Source organism: Anguilla anguilla, chromosome 12, assembly GCF_013347855.1.
Source record: "Anguilla anguilla isolate fAngAng1 chromosome 12, fAngAng1.pri, whole genome shotgun sequence".
NCBI classification, from domain to species: domain Eukaryota; kingdom Metazoa; phylum Chordata; class Actinopteri; order Anguilliformes; family Anguillidae; genus Anguilla; species Anguilla anguilla.
In genome coordinates, this window is record NC_049212.1 from 40,446,991 (window position 1) to 40,470,093 (window position 23,103).

Consider the following 23,103-nt stretch of genomic DNA (forward strand, 5'->3'; position numbering starts at 1 on the left):
CTGAGCTCCATCCGGTTGCTCCGGCCTCCGCTGGAAAAAAAGATTATTGTTTGTTTTGTTTGTTTGTTTAGTTTTTTGATGAACTGTCATTTTATAATTCAGATGGAAACAGAGCATGAAGACGGCTTTTCTCTGCTTTTTCTCCGTTTGCCACCACCGTGCCCAGAAACACATCGCCCCCGTCATAACGGTGAATTTACCGCGCGCCTGACCGTAGATCGGCAGAAAAGTCGGCGAAATGAGAAACAGCCTGAACCGGTCGCCTTGACGAGGTCTGACCTGCTGTCGGACCGGAGATGGATGACTGCGGATGTCTTGGACATAATTTAATCTGCACAAGATGTAATTACAGAACAGGATTTAATTAATTAGAAGAGGAGACTCGAGGCCAGCGGACCTGGACCTCTGATCTGAGGATGGATGTTGACTGGATAAAAAAAAAAAACCTGGAACCGCTAGTTCTGCACAAAGAGAGAGGAAATTAACTGAACCTTCTACGTGGGGATGCGTGGAATCACAGGGGGAAAGTTTCCAAGCACTCTTAATGTCAGACATTTTAACAAAAACACCTAGCGGAGTTGCGCTGGCTGCAGAGGGGCTGGCTGGGTGGTTTCTCCTGTAAAGCCGACCGGCAGCCTTCTGTGTTTATGTCTTACCGCTGCGACTTTATCGAGTGAGGATTTCACAGGGCTGGCTTCTGCCGATCTTGTCCCTGCTTGCGTTTAAGTAGCGGGCGCGAACACCCCTCCTCAGCGCTGTGCCTGTGCTGTACCTGTCAGCGGGGAGTCCTGACCCGGTGTCAGGTGCTCGGGTTCAAAGCCAGCGGTACTGTCTGCGCCTGGTTACGGTTGCTAAGAGGCACGCTCGTCGCAGCGTGAGCGCTAAGTGATGAAGAGCAGGGGAGAAGCAGCGAGCGAGCGAGCGAGCCGCCTGCCTTTGGTGAGATCACACGGATCTGGTGCTCCGCCTTGTACACGCAAGCCCCCCCCCCCTCACCCCCCCGCCCCCCCACAGAGATCCAAAACCTCAACGCGCCCCAGAAAGCAGCTCTCAGACGCGTCCACATCTCCGCACGTGACCGATGGGGGGGGGGGGGCAGGAGGTCGGCGGGGGGGGGGTAGGGTACCGTGATGCGCTTCCCAGCCTTAGATTAGGCCGAAGCCGTGTGATTCATATTGCAGGAGCTGAATCAGCGCTCGAGCAGCTAGCCGCTCTGAGCCCAGCCCAGCGCCGGCGCTCAGCCCAGCCCAGCCGCCGGTGGAGGTGTGAGCACGCCGCCCTTCGCGCGCGAGGCGCTTTGTAGACGCTTCAGATGTACGCGTGTGTTCATCGAGAATGTTTTCTTTTTTATTTTCGAGAAGACATGTGAAAGCTCAAAGCTACCTGATATCTCAAAGCAGACATCTTACAGAATAGCCCCTATCGGCTGGTTTACTTTGCAGTAGTTTGCTTGTGTTTTTTTTTTTGCAAAGTTCAGTAGTCAGTATGTGGAGTTTCTAGAACATTCCCGCCAGCACTGAGCTTCAGATTTCATTGCACCTCTGGCAAATATGGCCGGGTGTTATTTTATTTTATTTTTGTCTACTTCTATTTAACTTCTCTATGTAAACCTGTTAAATTTTTAAAAACCTTCGAATTTACCTTTTACGTCTATCCATTCAGCAAAAATGATGCCAAGTCATCGATACTGCAGCTGACAGCAGTAAATCCATATTCGCATGCGGCGTAAAGTAGATGCAAGACGGAGGTTGAGAATATCGAGCTTTGGGTTCGAGAAATGGGTTCGAGGGGGAAGTGTTAGATGCGTCATACACAGGACTCATAAATCCACGATAAAAATTGTTTGTTTATTCTTACATTATTTGAGCCAGAACACACTGTAAACAGGCGTGCTTTCAGAAGACAGCCACTGACTCTGCCGTCCTGACTGTATTGAGTATTGAGGAGCTCATTCCACCACGGGAGGGGGGTGGGGGGGAGGAGGGGCAGATTAGGTGCCATCTTTGCTGCCAGGGTGAAACGGCACGCCCATTAGACTCATTACTCATGTACACAACCTGCGGAAACGCCACTGCCGGCTGCAGTAGCTGTCAACCTCCTCCAGGTGGCGCAGTGCCGTCTGAATGACTGCGCTTGAGGCTGAGTTGGGCCGGAGACCGTGTGTGCCCCCCCCCCCCCCCCCCCCGGGACTCAGTGAGGGATTCTGGGAATCCTGTCAGATTGCCCAAGTCTGACCCCTCCAGCTACAGCTCCCCAGGGCAGCAGCGGCCAGACCAGCCTCCCGGGCAGACAGGGGGGGGGGGGTGGGCGCTCTTTAATTGGCTGCCTTTTTTGGGGCAGCCCCCTCCGCAGAGCTGCTCCTAGCGAGGTCACTCTCTGATGTGTTGTGCACTCAAGCCAAAGCGAAGCCTTTTTTAGGCAGTAACTCTGTACAAATGCACGCACGCACGCACACACACACATGCACACACACACACACTCACATGCTCATACACACACACACACAGACATACTCACACACACACACACACGCCTGCACACACGCACGCATCCACACGCACACACACAAACACACATATACGCACACACACGCACACACACCATACACGCACACACACACACACACACCATACACGCACACACACACTTACACACGCTCACAGTCACACCCGGACACACACACACACACCCACCCACGCATTCTGCTCAGTCAATATAGGTCCTGGAAATTACCTAGTGCTTAGTTTTTCAAACACTATCGAAATTAACAAAAACATTAAGAGCGTTAAGAAACCGAGTATCTTCCTCCCCCCGAGCGAGAGCTGTGTGGGGGGTGTTAATCGCTGTCCTTACAGTAATCCTTTTGTGTCTAGTTATTTCTCATTAGCCTCTGTCTGACTGATTTATCCTTTGTCAGACACGATCTCTTCATCTAGCGGAGATGGCCCGGTGAGCCTCATTTACAGACAGCTGTTTGTGTTTTTTTTTTGTATTTCTCTGTTTTATATGAATATGAATGAGACTGACAGGCAGTCGGAGTGATTAAAAAAGGGGTTTTATTTTACTGATGCGACTTTATACGGTGCGCTCACGTTTCACGTTAAATGAAACCCTTCGTCATATAAACAACTGAGATCTTGTTGATCGCACAGCACAAGGAAGTGTTTGCTTTGCAAATGTCCGCTTTAAATTTAATTGTTAAAAAAAAAAAAAAAAATACAGCTTAATCACGATACTGTAAATGACAATGTAAATACACGATACATGAGAGGTGAATCAGTAGTTGCATTATGCTGATTTTAAGAGCTAAACCCTTTCAAATAGTATGTTGTTCGGTTTATTGCGGACGTTCACAGTGTTTTATATCTTTGTGAAGGATCAGTACTTCCTCCGCTGAAGCCTGTGTTTTATCAGCAGACCTTTATAGGATCGCATTGCCGCCATTTTGCTGCTTTGATCTCAGGGTTGGTAACAGGCAGCTTGCTGCACAGCAGCACACATTGGTCAGACTTGGCATGAGCGTCTTCATAAAGGGCTAATGAACAGTTCCCTATAAAAGACTTCAAAGCCTAGTCTGTCTGAATTTACACTTCCAAACAGGGGTAAGGCTGTCTTTCACAAGCATGATATTTTACTCTTTAATATAGACGACAGGAAGAAAACACATATTAGATGTATTTCTTTCTTATGTTTGTGTGTGTGTGTGTGTGATGTGTGTTTGCGTACTTGTGAGTGTGTGCATGTGTGTGAGTGCGTGAGTGCGGGAATGTGTGTGGGTGTATGTGTGTGTACATTCTTGCAAACGTGTGTGTGTGTGTTTGGGCATGCGCATGCATGTGTTTGTGCATGTGTGTGTTTCTGCCTGCATGCATGTGTAGTGTGTGTGTGTGTGTGTGTGGATGCATGTGTGCATGAGTCCGTGCATGTGTGTGTATGTGTGTGTATGTGCTTGCACGTGTGTGTTCACATGTGCGCGTGCGTGTGTGTTTGCATGCATGTGTTTGTGCATGCCTGCGTGTGTGTGCGTGCGTGTTTGTGCCTGCCTGCGTGTGCGTGTGTGGCTTTAAAGTGTTTTTGTCCCATAGCCCTGCTAGCTGATGGATCGCTAACTCTTTGACATTGTTGCGCTGTGTGTGAAGCGTCTTCCTCAGATTCGCGTCCCCACAAACCCAACGTGTGGACCGTGATTGTCCCCACTCTCCCAAATCAAAAGGCACTAAAGCTGCTGAATGAGTTTCAACCATCCAGCCATCTAACATAGCTTTATACCGATAAGAAATCCAGGAGCCCATTCAGGTTAGCTGTAAGGTTAGCTACTCCACTTATGGTATTATACTAATGGGGATTTCCATACAGGTTAGCTGTAAGGTTAGGTACTGTGCCTTCACTTATGGTATTATGGTATTATGGTATTATATGGATAGGAAGTTTGATCCAGTTTAGCTGTAAGGTTAGCTGCTGTGACTTGACTTATGGTATGGCAGAAGGTACGTAATTCTTTGGTCTAGGATGGATTTCAGTAATCAAGCCACGTGCAATTCAGGTCCAGTAAAGTAGCTAAAAGTAACCATGGTAATGTTTGAATGTTGGACTCAGTTTGAATGTTTGCATGATTATTCAGCAGTATAACATATATATATATAACATATAACATATAACAGGCCGGCTGCCAAAAACATACATTCCTAGCATTTCCTAAACGTTAAATCAAACTGGTTTTTCTGAACGGGGGGTGTGTGGGGGGGGGGGGGGGGGTTTAGGTTCAGGAGAGGGGAGCCAGCTCCTTCCCTGAGGACCCCACCTCAGTTCCCCTCCCGCAGACCTTCCCCAAAACTCAGAGGTTCCGCTCCCCCTCACAGGCTAACGGCTTCCCCAGAGACTCCACAGAATTCCACATTTTTCTTTGAAAAATTTTTTTTCCCACACTAAAACGGCAGAGATTATGTAGCAGACGCCACGGTGACCCCCTGTGGACTGATGGCATGCGGATGTTTTGCTGACGTGCCCTGCGGCTGCACTGACACACGCTGATTTTGTGCTGACATCACGCTGATGTTACGCTGATGTCACCCCAGCACTTTCCCTGTGGGGTTACCTGAGGTGAGCGTGAGGTGCGTTCAGGCTTTAACACTACTCAGGTGTGTGTCCAGTGAGAAAGACCATCAGGGAGCCAGAGACGAGCCAAAGACCAGCATTACTCAAACATCTACATCTTATGTTTCATCCAACCTCCAACAGTCCATAGGGAGAGGAAGGCCTTCTGTGACGGTTGGCTTAGAGGGTCAGAGCCCTGTGCACTCACTGTTGTGCTCTGTTCTGTGAGCGATGGACACAGGCCGTGTCAGAGTGGTGAGCTTTGCGTTATGAACATCGTGCCTCACCACTGATCGTGGGAAAGGGTTTCTTTTTATGCCTTGGTCACGTTGAAATGGTCTTTTGCAAACTGTTTGCTAAGTGTTAAGTCTAAGGTAATAAAAAAAAATGACTAAGAAGGACATATTTGTACCCATTTTTTTTGTCATATGGTGGCTTTTGTATCTGTTTGTTGATGAGATGAAAAATAAACATCGAGGTAAGGTTGATTCGGACTGAGCAGCCTTGACTCCACAGCTGTGTTTTTAGCCGTTTCTCTTCTCGTTAAAACACAAAGCAAGCACCCGTAGCAGAAAGTGGATCCGTAATATTTCTCCTTATTTTCTCATTGGAAGATTAATGAAATTCATACATGAACGAGTTAGATTAGTACGCTGCTGTCGTTTCAGCAGATAAACAAATTTGATGTGTCCCCCCCCCATCCCTTTCCAACTCCCCAAATCCCCCCGGCCCCCCTTTCTTGTCCCAGAATTTTGTGTGGCAGAAGAAGGTGAAGAGATCTGGTCTGGATATGCATGCGCGTTTAGTAGCCCCAGATGTGAGCTGCGCTGGGGGGTGCCGGTGTGGGCCCTACTGAGGACTCCGCAGAGCAGAGACGCGCTTGGGAACAGACTCAAAGCGATCGGGCCGATCCCCGCCTGGGGCGCGTGCGTCACTGTTCTCGCTGATGTTTTTGGCTAAAACACTAGAACTGGCTTCTGAGTGAAGAATGTGGAACAAGTTACGATAGGGCAGGGCTGCCCAGCCCTGTTCCTTGGAGGTCTAACTGTCCTGTAGGTTTTCACTCCAACCCCAACAAGGCCGCACGTCATCGAACAGGTAGAGATCTCGTTGAGCTGCTAATTAGTCGAGTGTGCCAATTAGAGCTGAAACGAAAACCTGCAGGACAGTAGATCTCCAGGAGCAGGGTTGGGCGGCCCTGCTGTGTAGGGTCCTTCTGTCTCCCACGGGTGAAGGGGCGTGGTCCGCCAGGGGGATTGATCGATTTGACTCACCTGTGGTTCCTTACTATAGAACCACTGATGTTGCAAGAAGCTAATTTCACAAAACCCGCAACACCCCTTTCCCAGATGCGCTGGAGTAAGTGTGTCTGGATAGGGAAGTTCCAATAATGTGAGAACTGCTTCTTCTTACGATCTGATTGGCCACAGCAGTTTTTAGGCCGGCTGATGTCATAGGTGAGCAACTTAACTTGGCTTGACTCTTCACCTCTGTCTGACGTCCCACTCACACAGGATCATGATTCATTAGAGGAGGTAACCAACCACTGTTTTTTTTTTAATTAGCAGAGAGCATGCTGGGAATTAGAACTGACTCATTTCACGGCAGAAGGTCAGCTGGGCCAGGGGCTCGCAGTCCTGTAAGGTTAGGAGTCTGACGAGAGAGGAATGTGTTAATGCATTAATGCTTCATTTCCTCCCCCGCCCCCCCCAGAATGCACCAGGCTCCAGCGAGCGCCGTCCCACGTCTGCCATTATCAGACATGAGTAATCGACTGACGGTGCGATCCACGCCGCCTGACTGACTTTTATACTTTCGGTGCGCTGTTAAAATGTTAAAATGTAGCTTTATGCATGCAGGTGCTGCACGGGTCAGTGCGATGTGTGCGACGGAGAGAGAAGCAGAGTAAGATAAAAAGCTCTCTGCTGACAAACGGCACTCTCTTTTATTTCTGTGTTCAGGGTTTAACGAAAGTCCCTCGGTTAATTCCTCCGTCTTTGTTTTTGTTTGTGCTCTTTTTTTTTTTTTTTTTTTGTCTGTCCCTGGTATTGTAGCGCGAGCAGATGTTGTTGCTTATTCACTGCTAATTAGCGGCCGAATTTGGAAAAAATTTGTGTGAACAGAAAGAAAGCCGAGAGCGGGAACAGAGCCTCGCTTTTGGTTGTCTCGTCGTGAGGAGTCAGGGGGTTGGGCTGGAGGCGTTTTCCGGGTCTCTCTGAGGACGCGGTAGAGACGGGACACTCAGATCCGGCCTTCGTGGCCAGTGGCACCGCTGCTTCTCTGTTCTAACAGACCGATTGATGCCGCTGATTGGCCAGAGACTCCACTCACCTGCTGTCCCAGGTGTGAATCAGCCCTGATGAGAGGGGAAGAGAGGCAGGCAGCAGCACTGCTGGCCTCCGTGGTCAGATTCGAGTATCGCTGCGTTAGAGGTGTGTGCCAAAAACAGCTGATGGAGGTGTTTTTTTTTTTTTTTTTTAATCGTTAGTGTTCCAATTAGCTTTTCTTTTTTTCTTAACAAATGCCATTTTCACATCTTTTGACATTTTGACTAATAAAACATATCCTGTAGTAACATGAGTTGTGTATGATTTGCACCTTTCTATTTGGCACTGCAAATTACATTGGATAGGATAACTGCTGTGATGTAACACTTTACTCATAAAAAATAAATATATAAATCTGAAGTACATTGGTAACAAACAATAGAACAACTCAAACAATATGGAAGACACTGAATGGCTACTTCCTGCTAACTCCCTCATGGATACCAGAATCTTCTCCTTAAATTGTTAAATTTCCTCTACCTTTTTGGCCTTGTCCTGAGTTGACCCCAGAAATATAATTAATCCAAATTTAATTGGATAGGAAGCCTCCCCTCCCCAGCCCACACATACACCATAGCCTTCAATACTTCACTAAAGGTCATCCTGTTGGCACTGCGGGATTATGGGTAAATTCAGCAATCTGATAGAGATATCCATTCAAAAAAACTTATATTTGTGTCTGTTCCACCATCAGTTTTCCATGAGTGTATTTGGGACCAGGGAATGTTTTTTTTTTTTTCTTTTCTTTGGAAAATTCTTACTGGCTTTGGAAAAGCTTTTTCTTTAGTATTACTGCCTTTGTAAATCCTGGCGGAGGTCACATGATGTTTTATTTTCCCATGTCCTTATTTGGCATCTGTGTTGACGTTCTGTCACTGATTTGAGTGGCGCTACCCGTAGACAGTGTAGCCTGTGGGCAGGTCGTATGAAACAGAGGTCAGTCCACATGCAGCTACGGTCTTCTAGGCTAATCTTTTTAAATGGGCTCTTTAAATCGGCACATACTTACTGTCCTGATGAAGGCTTGCTAGCTGAAACGTTAGCTGTGCAGCATTAAAGCAGCTATTATTATTGTAGCACTATACTCAGTACTGCTATACTCACTGTGTTCCAGGGCGTGTCGCTGGAGCCTGAAGCTAGGCGCTTGTCTCAAATCGAGTTGTTTCGCTGAGCGTCGCGCTCGCGGTGAGAATGCGTGGCCCCGTTTTTTAGGGCACACTCTCAGCCAGCCGCAGTAAAAGCCCAGGATAACGGCCGTCTCTGTGGGGGGGGAGGGTTTGGTAAACTCTGGTAAATTCCAACATTTGGAGTCTAGAAAGAGGAGACCGTGTCTCTTCTGTAGTGGAGTGAGCCAGACCCCCCACCTTCGCAACCGCTACCACACCCCCCCCACTTTCCCCAAACATGTCCTAGAAAAACATCAGCCTTCCTCCTCTGAGTTCCAGGGTCCCACCGGAGCCCACGCAATCTGTCCTTTACTGGCCGCCAGAGCGTGTGCCATCCAGCGAGCTGTCGCCGGGGCGACGAGCAGGGGACATCACCGCCGGGCATGCTGGGAGGCCTCTGACCGCAGGGAGAAAGCTGTTCTGCAGCCGTCCCCTGTGTGTGTGTGTCTGTGTGTGAGTGTGTGTGTGTGTGTGTGTGTGTGTGTGTGTGTGTGTGTGTGTGAGTGTGTGTGTGTGTGTGTGTGTGCGCAGCCTCCCATGGGCCCCGGTGGCCTTGTCTCTGTACAGAAACGGCAGAGGCCGATTTAATGGTGACCGGCACTGTCTAAACCCACCGTAGCCTTGTCTGGGTTTACCGCCCTCTCTCTCTCTTTCTCTCTGTGTGTCTCTCTCTCTCACGTAAAAGAACAAAGCAGGCCTGCCGGGGGGGGGGGGGGGGGGGGGGGGGGGGGGGGGGGGGCGGGTGTCTGTCTGCCGCTGCATCCTGCTAGGTAATTTCAGTTCTGCCAGTTTCAGGGATGGGAAGGTAAACCCGTGTAAACAAGTTCGTACAGCGAGAATCCTGCCGGAGACCGATCTGAGAAACACAAAGCGGCAGTTGGCGAAGTCGGTCCTTTTTGTCTGCATGATAATTTTATGAGGAGCAGAAGTGCACGCTGGGAGACGCGTTTCGATTGGCCGGCTCGTAGAGGAGGCTAATGGTCTGGGGTGAGGGTTAGCGCCAGGGTCCTGGGAAGCCAGTGGCTAGGAGCTGCTTTGAGTCCGTTTTTGGGGGGAATAGCGGCTTTATCTGTGTGTGTGTGTGTGTGTGTGTAATTGCGTGTGTGGCTGTTTGGGTGTGTGTGTGTGACTGTGCTGGTGTGTGTGTATGTGTGTGTGAATGTGTGTGTGTGTGTGTGTGTGGCTGTGCGTGTGTGTGTGTGTGTAAGTGTGTGTGTGGCTGTGCTGGTGTGTGTGTGTGTGTAATTGCGTGTGTGGCTGTGCGGGTGTGTGTGTGTGACTGTGCTGGTGTGTGTGTATGTGTGTGTGAATGTGTGTGTGTGTGTGTGTGGCTGTGCGTGTGTGTGTGTGTGTAAGTGTGTGTGTGGCTGTGCTGGTGTGTGTGTGTGTGTAATTGCGTGTGTGGCTGTGTGTGTGTGTGTGTGTGGCTGTGCTGGTGTGTGTGTATGTGTGTGTGGCTGTGCAGGTGTGTGTGTGTGTGTGGCTGTGCGTGTGTGTGTGTGTAAGTGTGTGTGTGGCTGTGCTGGTGTGTGTGTATGTGTGTGTGGCTGTGCGGGTGTGTGTGTGTGTGTGTGTGTGTGGCTGTGCGTGTGTGTGTGTGTAAGTGTGTGTGTGGCTGTGCGTGTGTGTGTGTGTGTAAGTGTGTGTGTGGCTGTGCGTGTGTGTGTGTGTAAGTGTGTGTGTGGATGTGCTGGTGTGTGTGTGTAAGTGTGTGTGTGGCTGTGCGTGTGTGTGTGTGTGTAAGTGTGTGTGTGGCTGTGCGTGTGTGTGTGTGTAAGTGTGTGTGTGGCTGTGCGGGTGTGTGTGTGTAAGTGTGTGTGTGGCTGTGCGGGTGTGTGTGTATGTGTGGCTGTGCGTGTGTGTGTGTGTAAGTGTGTGTGTGTGTATGTGTGTGTGGCTGTGCTGGTGTGTGTGTGTGTGGCTGTGTGTGTGTGTGGCTGTGCGTGTGTGTGTGTGTAAGTGTGTGTGTGGCTGTGCTGGTGTGTGTGTATGTGTGTGTGGATGTGCGGGTGTGCGGGAGATTGAGCAGTTGAGTTGGAACCCCAGTCATGTATCTCTCTAAGCTCTGGTAAATGTGGCAGCAGATGATCGTATGAAGCAGTCATTTCTGCTGGGACACGACCTCATTACTCTCTGTGAATGGGCTTTGTAGAGAGCCGAGGTGTAAAGACCCTCTCAGGTTTTTTTTCCCGTTCTTTTCTTTCTTTCTTTCTTTCTTTCTTTCTTTATTTTTCACGGTTGCCAGACGGGAGATCTCCATTTCTCTCTCTGTCCTCATCTGGCCAGGCAAGTCATCCCCAAGTCACATGACGCAAGAACAGACCTCCTGGCCTGTCTCACCCCCCTCAAAGTTACCCGCCAAAAAGTATCAGCACATCGAAGAATGTCACATCGAAGGAATATCGCTGCAAATACACGTTTTCTTTAAAATTGTCAACAATGTCCTGAAACTCAACGAGGGCCTAAAGGTTTAAAGTGTTTAACTTACATAGGCAATTACAATCAGGCGTGTGCTGTGAAGCTAGGAGACGCTCATGACCAGTAAGTCTGTATCTCCATTGACCGCTAATGACGTTACCTGGATTTGAACTTGCAACCTCGACAGGGGCACAGCCATTTGCAGCCTGCCTGCCATTATTTTGTTCTCCTACGAAGCCCAGTGTACGTCCGCGGCGAGATTGAAAGGGTCATAATAACAGGGAAATTTTGTGCGTGTGAAACATTGATAAGCAGCGCGAGCAGCGTCTGACTCAGCAGCGAGTCCACAGGGACGGCTGGAGCTGCATTAGCGTGCCTGAGGACGTCCTGGGGAACTGTAACTGTGAGACCCACTTCCATCTGGGGGGGGGGGGAATAAAAAAATAAATAATGAAATAACAACTTTCTCATTGTTCATCTCGGCACTCTACCAGATGGGATGCCAAGGCAATGTCATGAAGTGCTTCTTGCTGTTAATTCATCTCATATATTGAGGGACCGTGGGTGAATTTTCCAATCTCCCTCACCTCCTCAAAATTTGCCAGACATATGCTGTTTTACATTAACCGTTGTGTTCCCCCTCTTATGTGATAGTATGGTTTTGCATATAAATGTTCATAATGTTTTATTTTATTTTTATTTTTTTTGCTGTTACTGGGGGGTGGTAGCTCTCTCGCTCTGTGGTAATAATCAAAGTTGTGAAGCTTTACTGGAGAACTTTGAGACACTGGAGGAGCGGCGTTAGACTGCCATCTGGTGGTTGTGTTGCTGTGACATCACTGTCTGTTTTTTTTTTTTTTAAAGCTAAGACGACAATTAAGTGTTTTTATCCATTTCATCCATCCATGTGGGGAATTCAGTAGGAATAATAATGAGCTGCTCTGCTTTAGGAAATTTAGGTTCTTTATCTTTCGAATTATAAATGAAATGCATTTGTTCATAGCAATGATTGTGCTTGCTTGTTTTGTAGGAAGGAAAGAAGAAATTTGACAAGGAAACAGAGAAGTACTACTCCGTTTTGGAGAAGCACCTAAATTTGTCATCGAAAAAGAAAGACAGCTTTTTACAAGAGGTAAGCTGCAATGCTTTTATGTTTCAAACAATAAATAAAATGGAAATACACAGTATGATCAAAAGTATCTGGACACCCCTTGGTCTGGGGCTGTTTTTCATGGTTCAGGCTCTAGGCCCTTCAGTTCCAGTGAAGGGAAATCTTAATGCTACAGCATACAATCACACTGTAGATGATTCTGTGTCTTCCCAACAATTTGGGGAAGGCCCATATAGCAGGATCCATATAGAAGTGGTTTTGTCGAGAACGGTGTGAAGAACTTGACTGGCCTGCACAGATTCCTGATCTCAACCCCATCCAACACCTTTGAGATCAGTTGGAAAGCCAACTGTGAGCCAGGCCAAATCACCCTATCAGTGCCCGACCGCACTAATGCTCTTCTGGCTGAATGGGAGCAAATCCCTGCAGCGATGCTCCAACATCTAGTATAAAGCCTTCGCAGAAGAGTGGAGGTTATTACAGCAGCAGCAAAGGGTGCACCAGCTCCATATTAATGCCCATAATTTTGGATGAGATGTTGGATGTCGGGTGTAGAAGAATGTGATAATGCTGTTCTGGGATCAGTTTTATGTTTCAACTCATAATGGATAATGTTAGCATGTGACCAGCTGATACCTGATCCTAGATCAGTGCCCCTGCTCTGAGATGCTTTATGAATATCGGTCAGTAATGGCATGTCAAAATGGTGATGCGCATGGTTAGGTCACAGTGTAAAGTTCCACTCCCATGGGCTTCACTCATAGAATGTGGGGCTTATGACAGAGAGCAGACTGTCCGTGCTGCTGAAAGTGCACGGTATCGGTTCTGTAAAGTAACGTGCTACTGAAAGTTCGGTGGATGCACCTCCTGTTCCCATAAAGATTTCAGTGCAGTTTTATTTATGTCTTTTTTTTCGTGAGAAATGCACCCTTCCCCTTTCTGTAAGGACAGCTTCAGTCTAACCCTTTAACCGTTTATTCACCGGACAAGTCTGCCCAGGAGGTAGAAGAGCTTTGTGCCTTCATTTCCCACTATTCCCTATGCTCAATCAGCTAATTAACTCTATAAACCAGAGTTTCAGTTAGCCAAATAGGAATGTGTGATCTGACATTTCATGCTAATTTTAATACACTCATTGATCACAAATGACAACTGTTTTTGTGTCCCTGTCTGAAACGTTTTGCCAAGATCTAATCGGCAAGTGAGCCGGCGCTGGCATATAGAGCTAATTAGCAAATTGAGCATAGGGCATTATGGGAAATGTAGGCAGGCTTACACACCACTTACCAACTCTGAGTTACAGTTTACTTGCCTTGTGTTCCTTTGGGTTGACACTGTTAAAGTCAGCTTCTTCTCAGTGAGTGTAAACTTCAGTGGGAAGTTGTCATTTGAGCAGGCTGATGAAAGCCCTTTTTTCCATTTCCAGGCAGATGCTCAGATTGATAAAGACAGGCAGGTATTTTACGATGCCTCCCTCGAATACGTCTTCAAAATACAAGAAGTTCAAGAGAAGAAGAAGTTTGAATTTGTCGAACCGGTAAGTTGCGCTTCCCCCCTGTCTCGTCTGTTGGTTCTCATCAGACGGAGAAGCGGAGGAAGTGTTTGCTCAGATGAAAAAGAGCCGCGCTGTCTGGTGATTGTGTTATTAATTTCCGCACGTCGAGCCCAAAAGGATAAAAAAGCAAATACAAAGTTATGTAACAGTCCCTGCTGGCACCACTGCTGTTCTGTACAAATGTCCCTTTTGAAATCACCCTGACAGGCACTGGTGAAGGAGATAACAAACAAACAAAAAAAAACTGCTAATTTTTAATGCTTAAGGTGTGAGATCACACTGAGGTGTTTAGAATGTTTTCCGAACTGAACGTTCTAATGATGACGTAACAATTCTAAAGTCTTTTAAATGTATAGAATGTTTATGACCAATAAAAATACAATATGGAAGTCTAGATACTTAATCAAGACAATCATGAGTGCATGAATTCAGGAAGAAATTGGGCTTTTTTTTGGAGTCATGCCAGCATCTTCAACGTTCTGGACAAATTTAGAATCCACACTCGGGTCAGGCGTGGAGGGTGACATCGTCGCATAAAGCTCCGTTCCTCTTCAGTTATGCAGTCGGTCAATAGGAGCCATCCGTCAGTGCTACCAACAAATCAGACATCTTCCTAAATGGCAAAAGGTGATCAAAAGGCAATCAGGTTAACATTGTTGTGTAGAATTAACACCACAGTGTCAATCATCAAGCTGGCCCCTTGAACTGCCAAGATGGTGAGGATCGATACAGAACATCGCAGGGTTAACGTGGGTTACTGCATGTGCGGCAGCTCCTGGGTTAGACGATGCTGTCATTTCATCTTCACAATCAGCCATGCATAAAATCAATATAGCACGGAGGATATTAAAGTTAATCAGATGAAAAACTCAAAAATGGATTATACATGTCGGATTCTTTTCACTCTATTCAAATTAAAGATGTTTTTATTCAAAGCGACTCACACAAGTTTTCTGTAGTATCCATTTATCCACCTGAACATGCTGAAGTGGTTCAGGTGAAGCACCTTGCTCAAGGGTAAAATTGCAGTGTCCTTTCTAGGAATCAAACCTGCAACCTTTAGGAAGCAAGCCCACTTCCCTGCCCACTAGACTGCACTGCCACCCAGTACTCTATTGAACTTTTTATATTTTTCACCAACTAGTTCAGACAGTTCAGATACATTTAGGGCTGAGTATAAATAAAAGCAGTATGTGCTGGCTGCCATGGTGACCAGGGTTAAGTAGTATTTACAATCTTATGTTGCACTTTGGGTTAAAACAGTGGTGCAGATATGTATGGGACTCAGTAATTATGTTTAGAAATGATCTGTGCTCAGTGTTAGCTTTGCCCTCACCTTAATTGAAAATGTGGAGTGCAGTCCTTAGCTCAAAACCTGAATAGCCCACCTAAATATACACTATAGGACCATACGTATCTGGACACCCCTTGGGGTGGGGCTGTTTTTCATGGGTTCATAGCTAGGCCACTTAGTTCCAGTGAAGGCAACTCTCAAAGACAAGTCTGTACTTCCCCAAAACTTTAGGAAAGACTTTTTCCTGTTTCAGCATGACAGTGTCAAGAACAGTGTGGAAGAACTTGACTGGCCTGGACAGAGCCCTGACCTCAACCCCATCCAACACCTTTGGGATCAATTGGAAAGCCAACTGCACACCAGGCCTAACTGCCCAATCAGAGCCCGACCTCACTAATGCTCTTCTGGCTGAATGGAAGCAAATCCCTGTAGCAAAACTCCCAACATCTAGTATAAAGCCTTCTCAGAAGAGTGGAGGCTGTTATTGCAGCAAAGTGTGCACCAGCTCCATATTAATGCCCATAATTTTGTATGCACGTCAGGTGTCCACATACTTTTGGCCATGCAGTGTAGAAGCTGTGATTGGCAGGTTCTCACTAATTAGCGTGTGCACTTGTGGCGAGGCTGCAGAGTTGGGTACATAAGACTGCTATCAGCATACTGAATTTCACTGAGCAAGGCCACATGCTGGAATGGTTTAAATATTTTAGGCTCATTTTAATGAAGGCAGCAGTAGAGGAATATTTTCTTAATGTGGTCCCTGAATTTCTTAGATGTACTGTACACAGCCCCGTTTTTCACCCAAAGGGCTGGAATGAGATCGCGATGCATTTTTATTAGAAATTGGTATTCGTTTTGGATTTGCTGCCTTCGTTTTGTTGATGAGGGCAGTGAGGAAACGCTGCTGATCCTTTCTAAATGATGTGCGTTAAAATCATGTAGTGACAGTTGAAGATATGTCCGCCTGTATAAATCAGCTCTCTGGATAAGAGCATCAGCATCATCTCTGGGAAGGTATATCATATATCATAATGTTGCATACTGTTACACTTGGTTGTAAACCTAGACCTTTGTATTTTTGTGAACCAGAAAGACCTTTTATCTGCGTTAAAAAAAGAACGGAACATAACAACCTTAATTGTCTCACACAGAGAATATGATTGACACCAGAGAAAGGGCTACGTTCAGTGCGCATAATTAGTTCCTGATAAAAACGTTTTGTTTTTAATGAGCCTGAACTCATCACTGGTAGATGATCCAGCTGTGAGTGTGTTGCTTTCTGCCTGGGTTTATGACCGTGGGAGGCAGGCTGCTCGGATGACAGCCATGGTTTCGTAGATATGTACATGTGTGCTGTTCGGGGCGGGGCTGCTCTGAGCTTCAGACCACCCAATCCATAGCCCACCCCAGGCCCTCTGCAGGACAGGAGATACTGTTAGTCCACTGAGCTAAAGACCAGGACTCCCAGCCAATGGAACTGAGCGCTCCTATTGGTTCTCTGGGGTGATGTCGCAATCTGTAGGGGACATTGACTCTAGTTTTACCTTGTTTTAGTTCTGGTTCTTACTAGACTATGCCTGCCTTGTTTTATCTTTTTATTTCACTTCTGTTGTGTTGTCTTTGGAAGGAAAGTTCTTTGAACACCTGTATGAGAAGCGTTGTGTGAATGATGATGATGATGATGATGATGATGATGACGATGATAATGGTTATTATTATTATTATCTCTATGCACAACCTGCAGTGACACCCCAACTTGGTTCCCATATTGTGTGTCACAGATAGCTTTGACGTGGGCGTAAGGAACTGTGAGTGTTCTGCGTGATCATGTGACCCTGGTCACCGCGTAATGCAAGTCACGGTCGGCCCCCTACAGCACAGTACTTCACACGAGCGGATACGGGTGGAATTATGGGTCAGGGCCCTGACGGTACGTCACCCTCACGGTGTTCCCGCTGAGTTCGCTTCGGCGGTAAACCCCCCCCCCCCCCCCCCCCCCCCGGATCCTGTTGGGGGAACAAAGGAAGGTAAAACCACAGAGCTGTTTGCTGGCAAATAAAAATAAAAAACGAGGTAAATTAGAGCCTGCTGGCTTTTCGAAAAGCTCTTCATAGAACGGCCTCTTTAAAGGCCGTGGACCTCTCAGCCGTCAGAGCTGAGCCCTTTCATGTGGGGGCGGGGTTTACAGGAAACGCTAATTTCTCTGGTTATTAGGAGGCCTGGGAGCGTGAGAAGGGAGCCTCGCGTCCCTTTTCAAAGGCTGAAGTCTCGTTTGTTTACGTCCGCTGCGAGGGGGCGGAGCGCCAGATCGCGACCCAAACGCGAGCGTGGGGGCGGGGTGTGGCTGCGGAACGTGGTGACGGGGGGAGCTGAATGTAAACACTCATAAAGAACAGAGTTAACGTGACTCATCCCTGAACCCTGAAAGGCTCGATTAGCGAGAGAAAAACCTGAATGTATCTGGATTCACGCCACAGATGTCTGGTTTCTACGAGCAGCAGGGCGGCGGCCATTTTGGCCTCATCACTTTGGGGACCAGAAAAAAAAAACTTTTTTTTTCTTTTGTCACAGCCTGGAATTATGCTGAAGAACACATAACTGTAGGAATGACTGATGGGTAGAGTTTATGTCGGTGTGAACACAGCCCCCCTTTTATTATTTCTTTTTCAGCGTTAAACAAATCACTCTCCTCTCTGAGAAAAGAGTTACGGGCCTGTCAGGGAGCTCACCTTGCTAGCGCTGCCCGCTAACGTGTATTCATTTTCTGTCACTTCCTGCCTTATTCATGGCATTCAGTCGACAGGGAGAATGCACAATAATCAGCATCCACTTTCACCTGAACGTGTCAGGTCGAGGAGACGGACAAAACGTCTCAGTAGATCATTTCCATCTTCTCACGGCGCAATGCTAAATCGACTCTGGTAGTGTGCTTTTAACTCTAAAGAGTGTACATTTAGGTCTGCGTAGAACCCATATTAAGCCTTTTGGAGGTGATTTAACAATGTGCACGGAGCACTGTGTAAATGGAATCATCGTATAAATGGATGCAATGTAAAAGCTGCGTGATGTTGTGTAAGTCGCACTGGATAAGCGCGTCTGCCAAATGCCTGTGATGTACTGTAATGCACTATAATGCACTGGAGTCCTATGGGCAGGCTAGAACAGGTGTCAGGCCTGGTTCATCCTGTGACTCAGCTACATGCTTCCGGTAACATCTGTGAACTGTGGTAATTATGCAAAGGCCAATTATAATTGGAGCATCGCTTGTTACATTTCATTGCATTAAATTCATTTAGCAGACACTCTTATCCGGAGTGACTCACAGTGTTGGAGAAAACATAAGCTCCTGGTTAGTATGAATATCAGTGCCTGCCCTGGCTAACGACATTTCCAGACCAGCAAAGCAATGTTACAGATGCACCAGTGCAGTGTAAATATCCTAACCAAGAACTGAAATGCACATTCTTGTCACCCACATGGGTTTGATTGCTCACCCTCTGCAGGTAGTTTAGACCGTGGTTTAGACCCCTGTTACCCAAATCACGGCCCTCGAGGGCCAAGAACTGCTAGTTTCCCCACACACCCTTTACCTGGGACTCAGGTATGAATGCACACTGGCCAATCAGTAGCACTAATCGTTGGTTACTTACCTGGCAGTAAGGAAATCAGAGCTGGGCTTGGATTTGAGGGCCAGATTTGAGAATTCATGCTTTAGACTCTCAAAGAACCAGCATCATCCTTACTGTCCAGTGAGGCCCAGGCTAGTTGCACCAGCTTGTTTGGTGTGTCCATGTTCTGTTTTCTATGTCCTTTTTTTCTCTCTCTGTCTCGCTCTCACTCTCTCTCTCTCCTCTTCTTCCCCTCCCAGTTGCTGGCCTTCCTCCAGGGCCTGTTCACCTTCTACCACGAGGGCTACGAGCTGGCGCAGGAGTTTGAGCCCTACAAGAAACAGCTGCAGTTCAATCTCCAGAATGTGAGCGTCTCTCTCTCCTTCTCTCTCTCCCTCCCCCCTCCCCCCCTCCCTCTCTCTCTCCCTCTCGCGGCTGCGCTCCAGGGGCGCGCGTATGGACCGGGCTTTAAACGGCGGGAGGGAAGCGGGGGGTTCAGACCTTCAGTAAACCGATATTCTGCAGAGCTGCGGTCCGTTCGCATTTCAGTCCAGTCCCGGCCCAGCTCAGCTTGGAGTTTCATTCATTAATTAGAAAAAAATTCCTCGGTGGGAATATTCTTTTTTTCAGTTTGTGAACTGAATTTTAATTTATATTCAAGTTTTTTTTTATTGCAAAATTGCTGCGTGCAGTTGTTACGAATGGTGGCGATGGCTTAAAAATAATATATACATACTGTTTTATATATATTTGCAATGTATCTAATGTATTCTAAAAGGGAACTTGACTAAAAGGCATTAGTTAATTTTCATGTCCCTTACGTAATTGTAATTCCGCATATATTTCTTTCATTCTCAAGACTGGCCTCCCACCTGGAGCACCACAAGGCCTCCAGCTCAGTGGCGAGGGCCTGGGCGTCCTGTGTTCATAAAGAGAATGCCGGTGATTAGGATTCTCCCGTTGTCAGGGAGATTAGAATGCGTTCCCGGGGTTTCAGATCTGAGCCCGTTTCGCCGCTAATGCCGCTCTAGCGCGCGCGGAGTCGCCGAGCGAACCCCAGTCCGAACACGCAGCTGTCCCTCGGAGATACCGGAACGAAACGACCGCGCCCCCCTTTCAGGAGTTAATCGGCCTTTCGGGAAATGAAAGCGCGCGCCGTGGATGTTCTCGGGCCTTGAGCTCGACGTTTACAGGGCTTCTCAGCCTCGCGCTTAAAGATGAAACGGTTGAAGGGGGATATTAGCTTAGCGGCTAGCAGCAGGAGCCTGGTCTCTTTTAAATGCGCTTTGATGGTGGTCAGTGAGCATGTACGGTGAGCAGCTGTAATATCTTACAGTCGCTAGTCGCACCCGTCTGTCTGTACGGCGATGGCCAAATGCCTCGCATCCCAGCCCAATTATGTTTTTACAAAGGGAGACTTTTAGAACACGGACTGTGTTGAAAGTAACACCAGAATGTGTTGTCCTTAACTAGACTTGGGAGGTGTGTTCAAAAATGACACGTTATGTGTTGTTGTTTAACACATCTGTTTGGAGAGTGCACTCGCAAGTTTCCATTTGCATTTTTCACAGTAACACGTTGAGCTTCAGTAGCAATGCTTCAGTTAACATCGACGATTTTTGGCCTGTGTTTGTCGACGCGAAGACAAGGAACAACTTTGAGAGCACCAAACAGGAAGTGGAAAATCTGATGAAGAGGATAAGGTCGGTGGATCAGGACTACATACCCCCGGGGAAGTGGGCCATGGAGGGCTTTCTGTACGTCCAGGAGAAGCGTAAGTCTGTCCGTTCCCACTAGCGTAGCTCGCCTGCATAAATGCACGCGTGCACATGTCTCTTTACTCTTTACTGTCACCAAACACCCCTTAAAGAAATTGATTTTTGCTGAAATCAAAGTGAAATAAAATAATTGTTAGGCAACGCTTCACAATATAGGGGGCGACATAGCTCAGGAGGTAAGACCGATTGTCTGGCAGTCGGAGGGTTGCCGGTTCAATCCCCCGACCTGGGCATGTCGAAGTGTCCCTGAGCAAGACACCTAACCCCTAACCCCTAACTGCTCTGGCGAATGAGAGGCATCAATTGTAAAGCGCTTTGGATAAAAGCGCTATATAAATGCAGTCCATTTATATAAATGCAGTCCATATGCGCAAATATATACATCATTCATTATTACCACTTTCAGATGTTGCGGTGTGTGTACGTGTGTGCATGTGCGCGCGTGCCTGTGTGTGTGTGCATGTTTGTGTGTATCTGTGCATGTGTGTGTGGCATCTGTGTGTGCATGTATTTGTGCGTGTGTGTGTGTGTTTGCATGAGTATGTGTTTGTGTGCGTGTGTGTGTGCATGTTTGTGTGTTTGTGTGTGCATGTTCGTGTGTGTATGTATGTGTGTGTGTGTGCACGTGTACATGTGTGTGCATGTGCACACATGCATGTGTGTGTGTGTTTGTGTGCATGTTTGTGTGTGTATGTATGGGCATGTGTGTGTGTGCATGAGTATGTGTTTGTGTGTGGTTAAATGGCTAAAAACTGCTTCATTATATTTAATAAACGTACTTACGGTATATAGCTGTGTGTTTAATTTCTTTAAGGGTCAGTACCCAGGGTACTGAACTCTCTGCTTCAAGAACTAACTTTGAAAGCATAATTAAAATAATAACCCACGTCCTCATGATTTGTGTCAAGTGTTCTTGGGTGTACAAATCTCCCACACAGATAGGATGCAATTCAGGGAGTAGTTCAGGCACAGTAGCTGTAGATGAGAATAGTTCTCTGCAATTTTGTGCTGTCGCGATTCCTGCAGAGCCGAACACAAAGGCTTCACGCGTGGCTAATGACTGCATGCTAACCGAACCGAGCTTGGATTGCGATCAAAGCTGTATCACATTTCCCCTGCGAGTGTAAAGGGATCGGGGTGTCTGGCTCCTCTGAGAATAAGCCTCTCTCCATGTGCAGATAAGCGTGTCTGTCGGGGGCACTATCTGTCTTAATTTGGGATTTAATTTGGCGACGTTCGTCCCAGAACTCGGTGTTCCAGGAAACGGGCCAGACCGCGTGTTTTGCGTAAATGGTAAATGGACTGCATTTATATAGCGCTTTTATCCAAAGCGCTTTACAATTGATGCCTCTCATTCGCCAGAGCAGTTAGGGGTTAGGGGTTAGGTGTCTTGCTCAAGGACACTTCGACATGCCCAGGGCGGGGTTTGAACCGGCAACCCTTCGACTGCCAGACAATTGGTCTTACCTCCTGAGCTATGTCGCCCCATATGCGTGTTTTGCGTGTTTTGCGTGTTGCGCGCTGTGGTTCCCACGTCACAGATAACGATTCGCTGTCCCAGGGCCCCTCGGTTGCACCTGGGTCAGGCACTACTGCACGTTCGAGAAAGGGACCAAGACCTTCTTCATCAGCAACACGGAAAACAAGTCCGCCTGCAAGCAAGTAAGGCCAGGTTTCATAGCGGACAAATAAGTTTCACGTACACTTTGCCGCACAATTTAAGACAAGTTGTACAGTTACACTTGTAATATGCTGTTAGGAATTCAACTAATGGAATATACTTTATATGGACAGGTATGGATGTGGCTTTTTGTGCAGAAGGCAAACAGTGCCTTTGCATTCACCAAGGGATGGGATGCTAATCATAATTTTTAAAACTATTTAACAGTTAACATTGTATCTCATTTGAAATTGAAATGAAATATTTCAGGAAAGAAGTCATTTAACCATTTGAGAATTATGCTCAGAGAAAGGCTATCTGTGTTTGCTTGGAAGCATCCAGTCTAATCCTTTTCCGGTGTTTTTCTTAGAATAAATTTAGGTTAATTTCAGAAAGACTCACCTTCAGTCTTGCATGTGTGAGTGTTTCCTGGGAGTTTGTCTCCCAGGGCAACATGTAAAAAAACCATCATCTTTGGGCCTCTTTTTTTTTCTTTCTGTTTTCGAAGAACGGCGTGGTGGTGAGTCCGCCTGAGATGTTCAAACTGAAGTCCTGTGTCCGGAGGAAGACCGACTCCATCGACAAGCGCTTCTGTTTCGACATAGAGGTGGTGGAGAGGTGCGTGGTGGTCCGAATGCACTGTGTCCCTAAGTTCACCAAAACTGTTCTTCATACGTGGATATGGAGCCAGCCTGTCCACAAAGTGCTTTGTCCTCAACACAGTGAAACACAATGAGCAGTCAAGAGTTAATATTTTTAACAATGGTAACAATGGCAGTTAGTGATGAAAGAGACATTTATTTCACTAATGAAAAATGTGGTGTTTGTAATAGTACTAATTTTTGTTATTCATATTTCCGTATAATAATGACAGTAATGCATTGTATTACTTTAATGTTTCTCGTTTACTAGTAAATTAATCTCATTTAAGCACTAGAGATGCAAAGGTTAAAAATGTTGCAAAAGAAAATGACAGCAAAGATTACAGCAGCAACAGGGAACAAAACAGGCAGGAAGCTAAAATAGAAAGGAGTGGGTGTTCAGAACACTTCATGGGTTTGTGTCAAAATGGTGGCAGATGCTTTTATATAT

General features: G+C 46.9%; 1 protein-coding gene across 2 annotated transcripts in view; it reads left to right on the plus strand.

The window, feature by feature from the left end:
• Positions 1 to 23,103, plus strand: part of LOC118209579 (rho GTPase-activating protein 42-like) — a 75,986-nt gene that overhangs the window by 34,993 nt on the left and 17,890 nt on the right. For both annotated transcript variants that reach the window (XM_035385020.1, XM_035385021.1), the window contains exons 5-10: positions 12,036 to 12,137; positions 13,543 to 13,653; positions 18,834 to 18,938; positions 20,218 to 20,347; positions 21,913 to 22,013; positions 22,520 to 22,629. In XM_035385020.1, the coding sequence (XP_035240911.1) occupies positions 12,036 to 12,137; positions 13,543 to 13,653; positions 18,834 to 18,938; positions 20,218 to 20,347; positions 21,913 to 22,013; positions 22,520 to 22,629 (659 nt within the window). The remainder of the gene's footprint in view (positions 1 to 12,035; positions 12,138 to 13,542; positions 13,654 to 18,833; positions 18,939 to 20,217; positions 20,348 to 21,912; positions 22,014 to 22,519; positions 22,630 to 23,103) is intronic.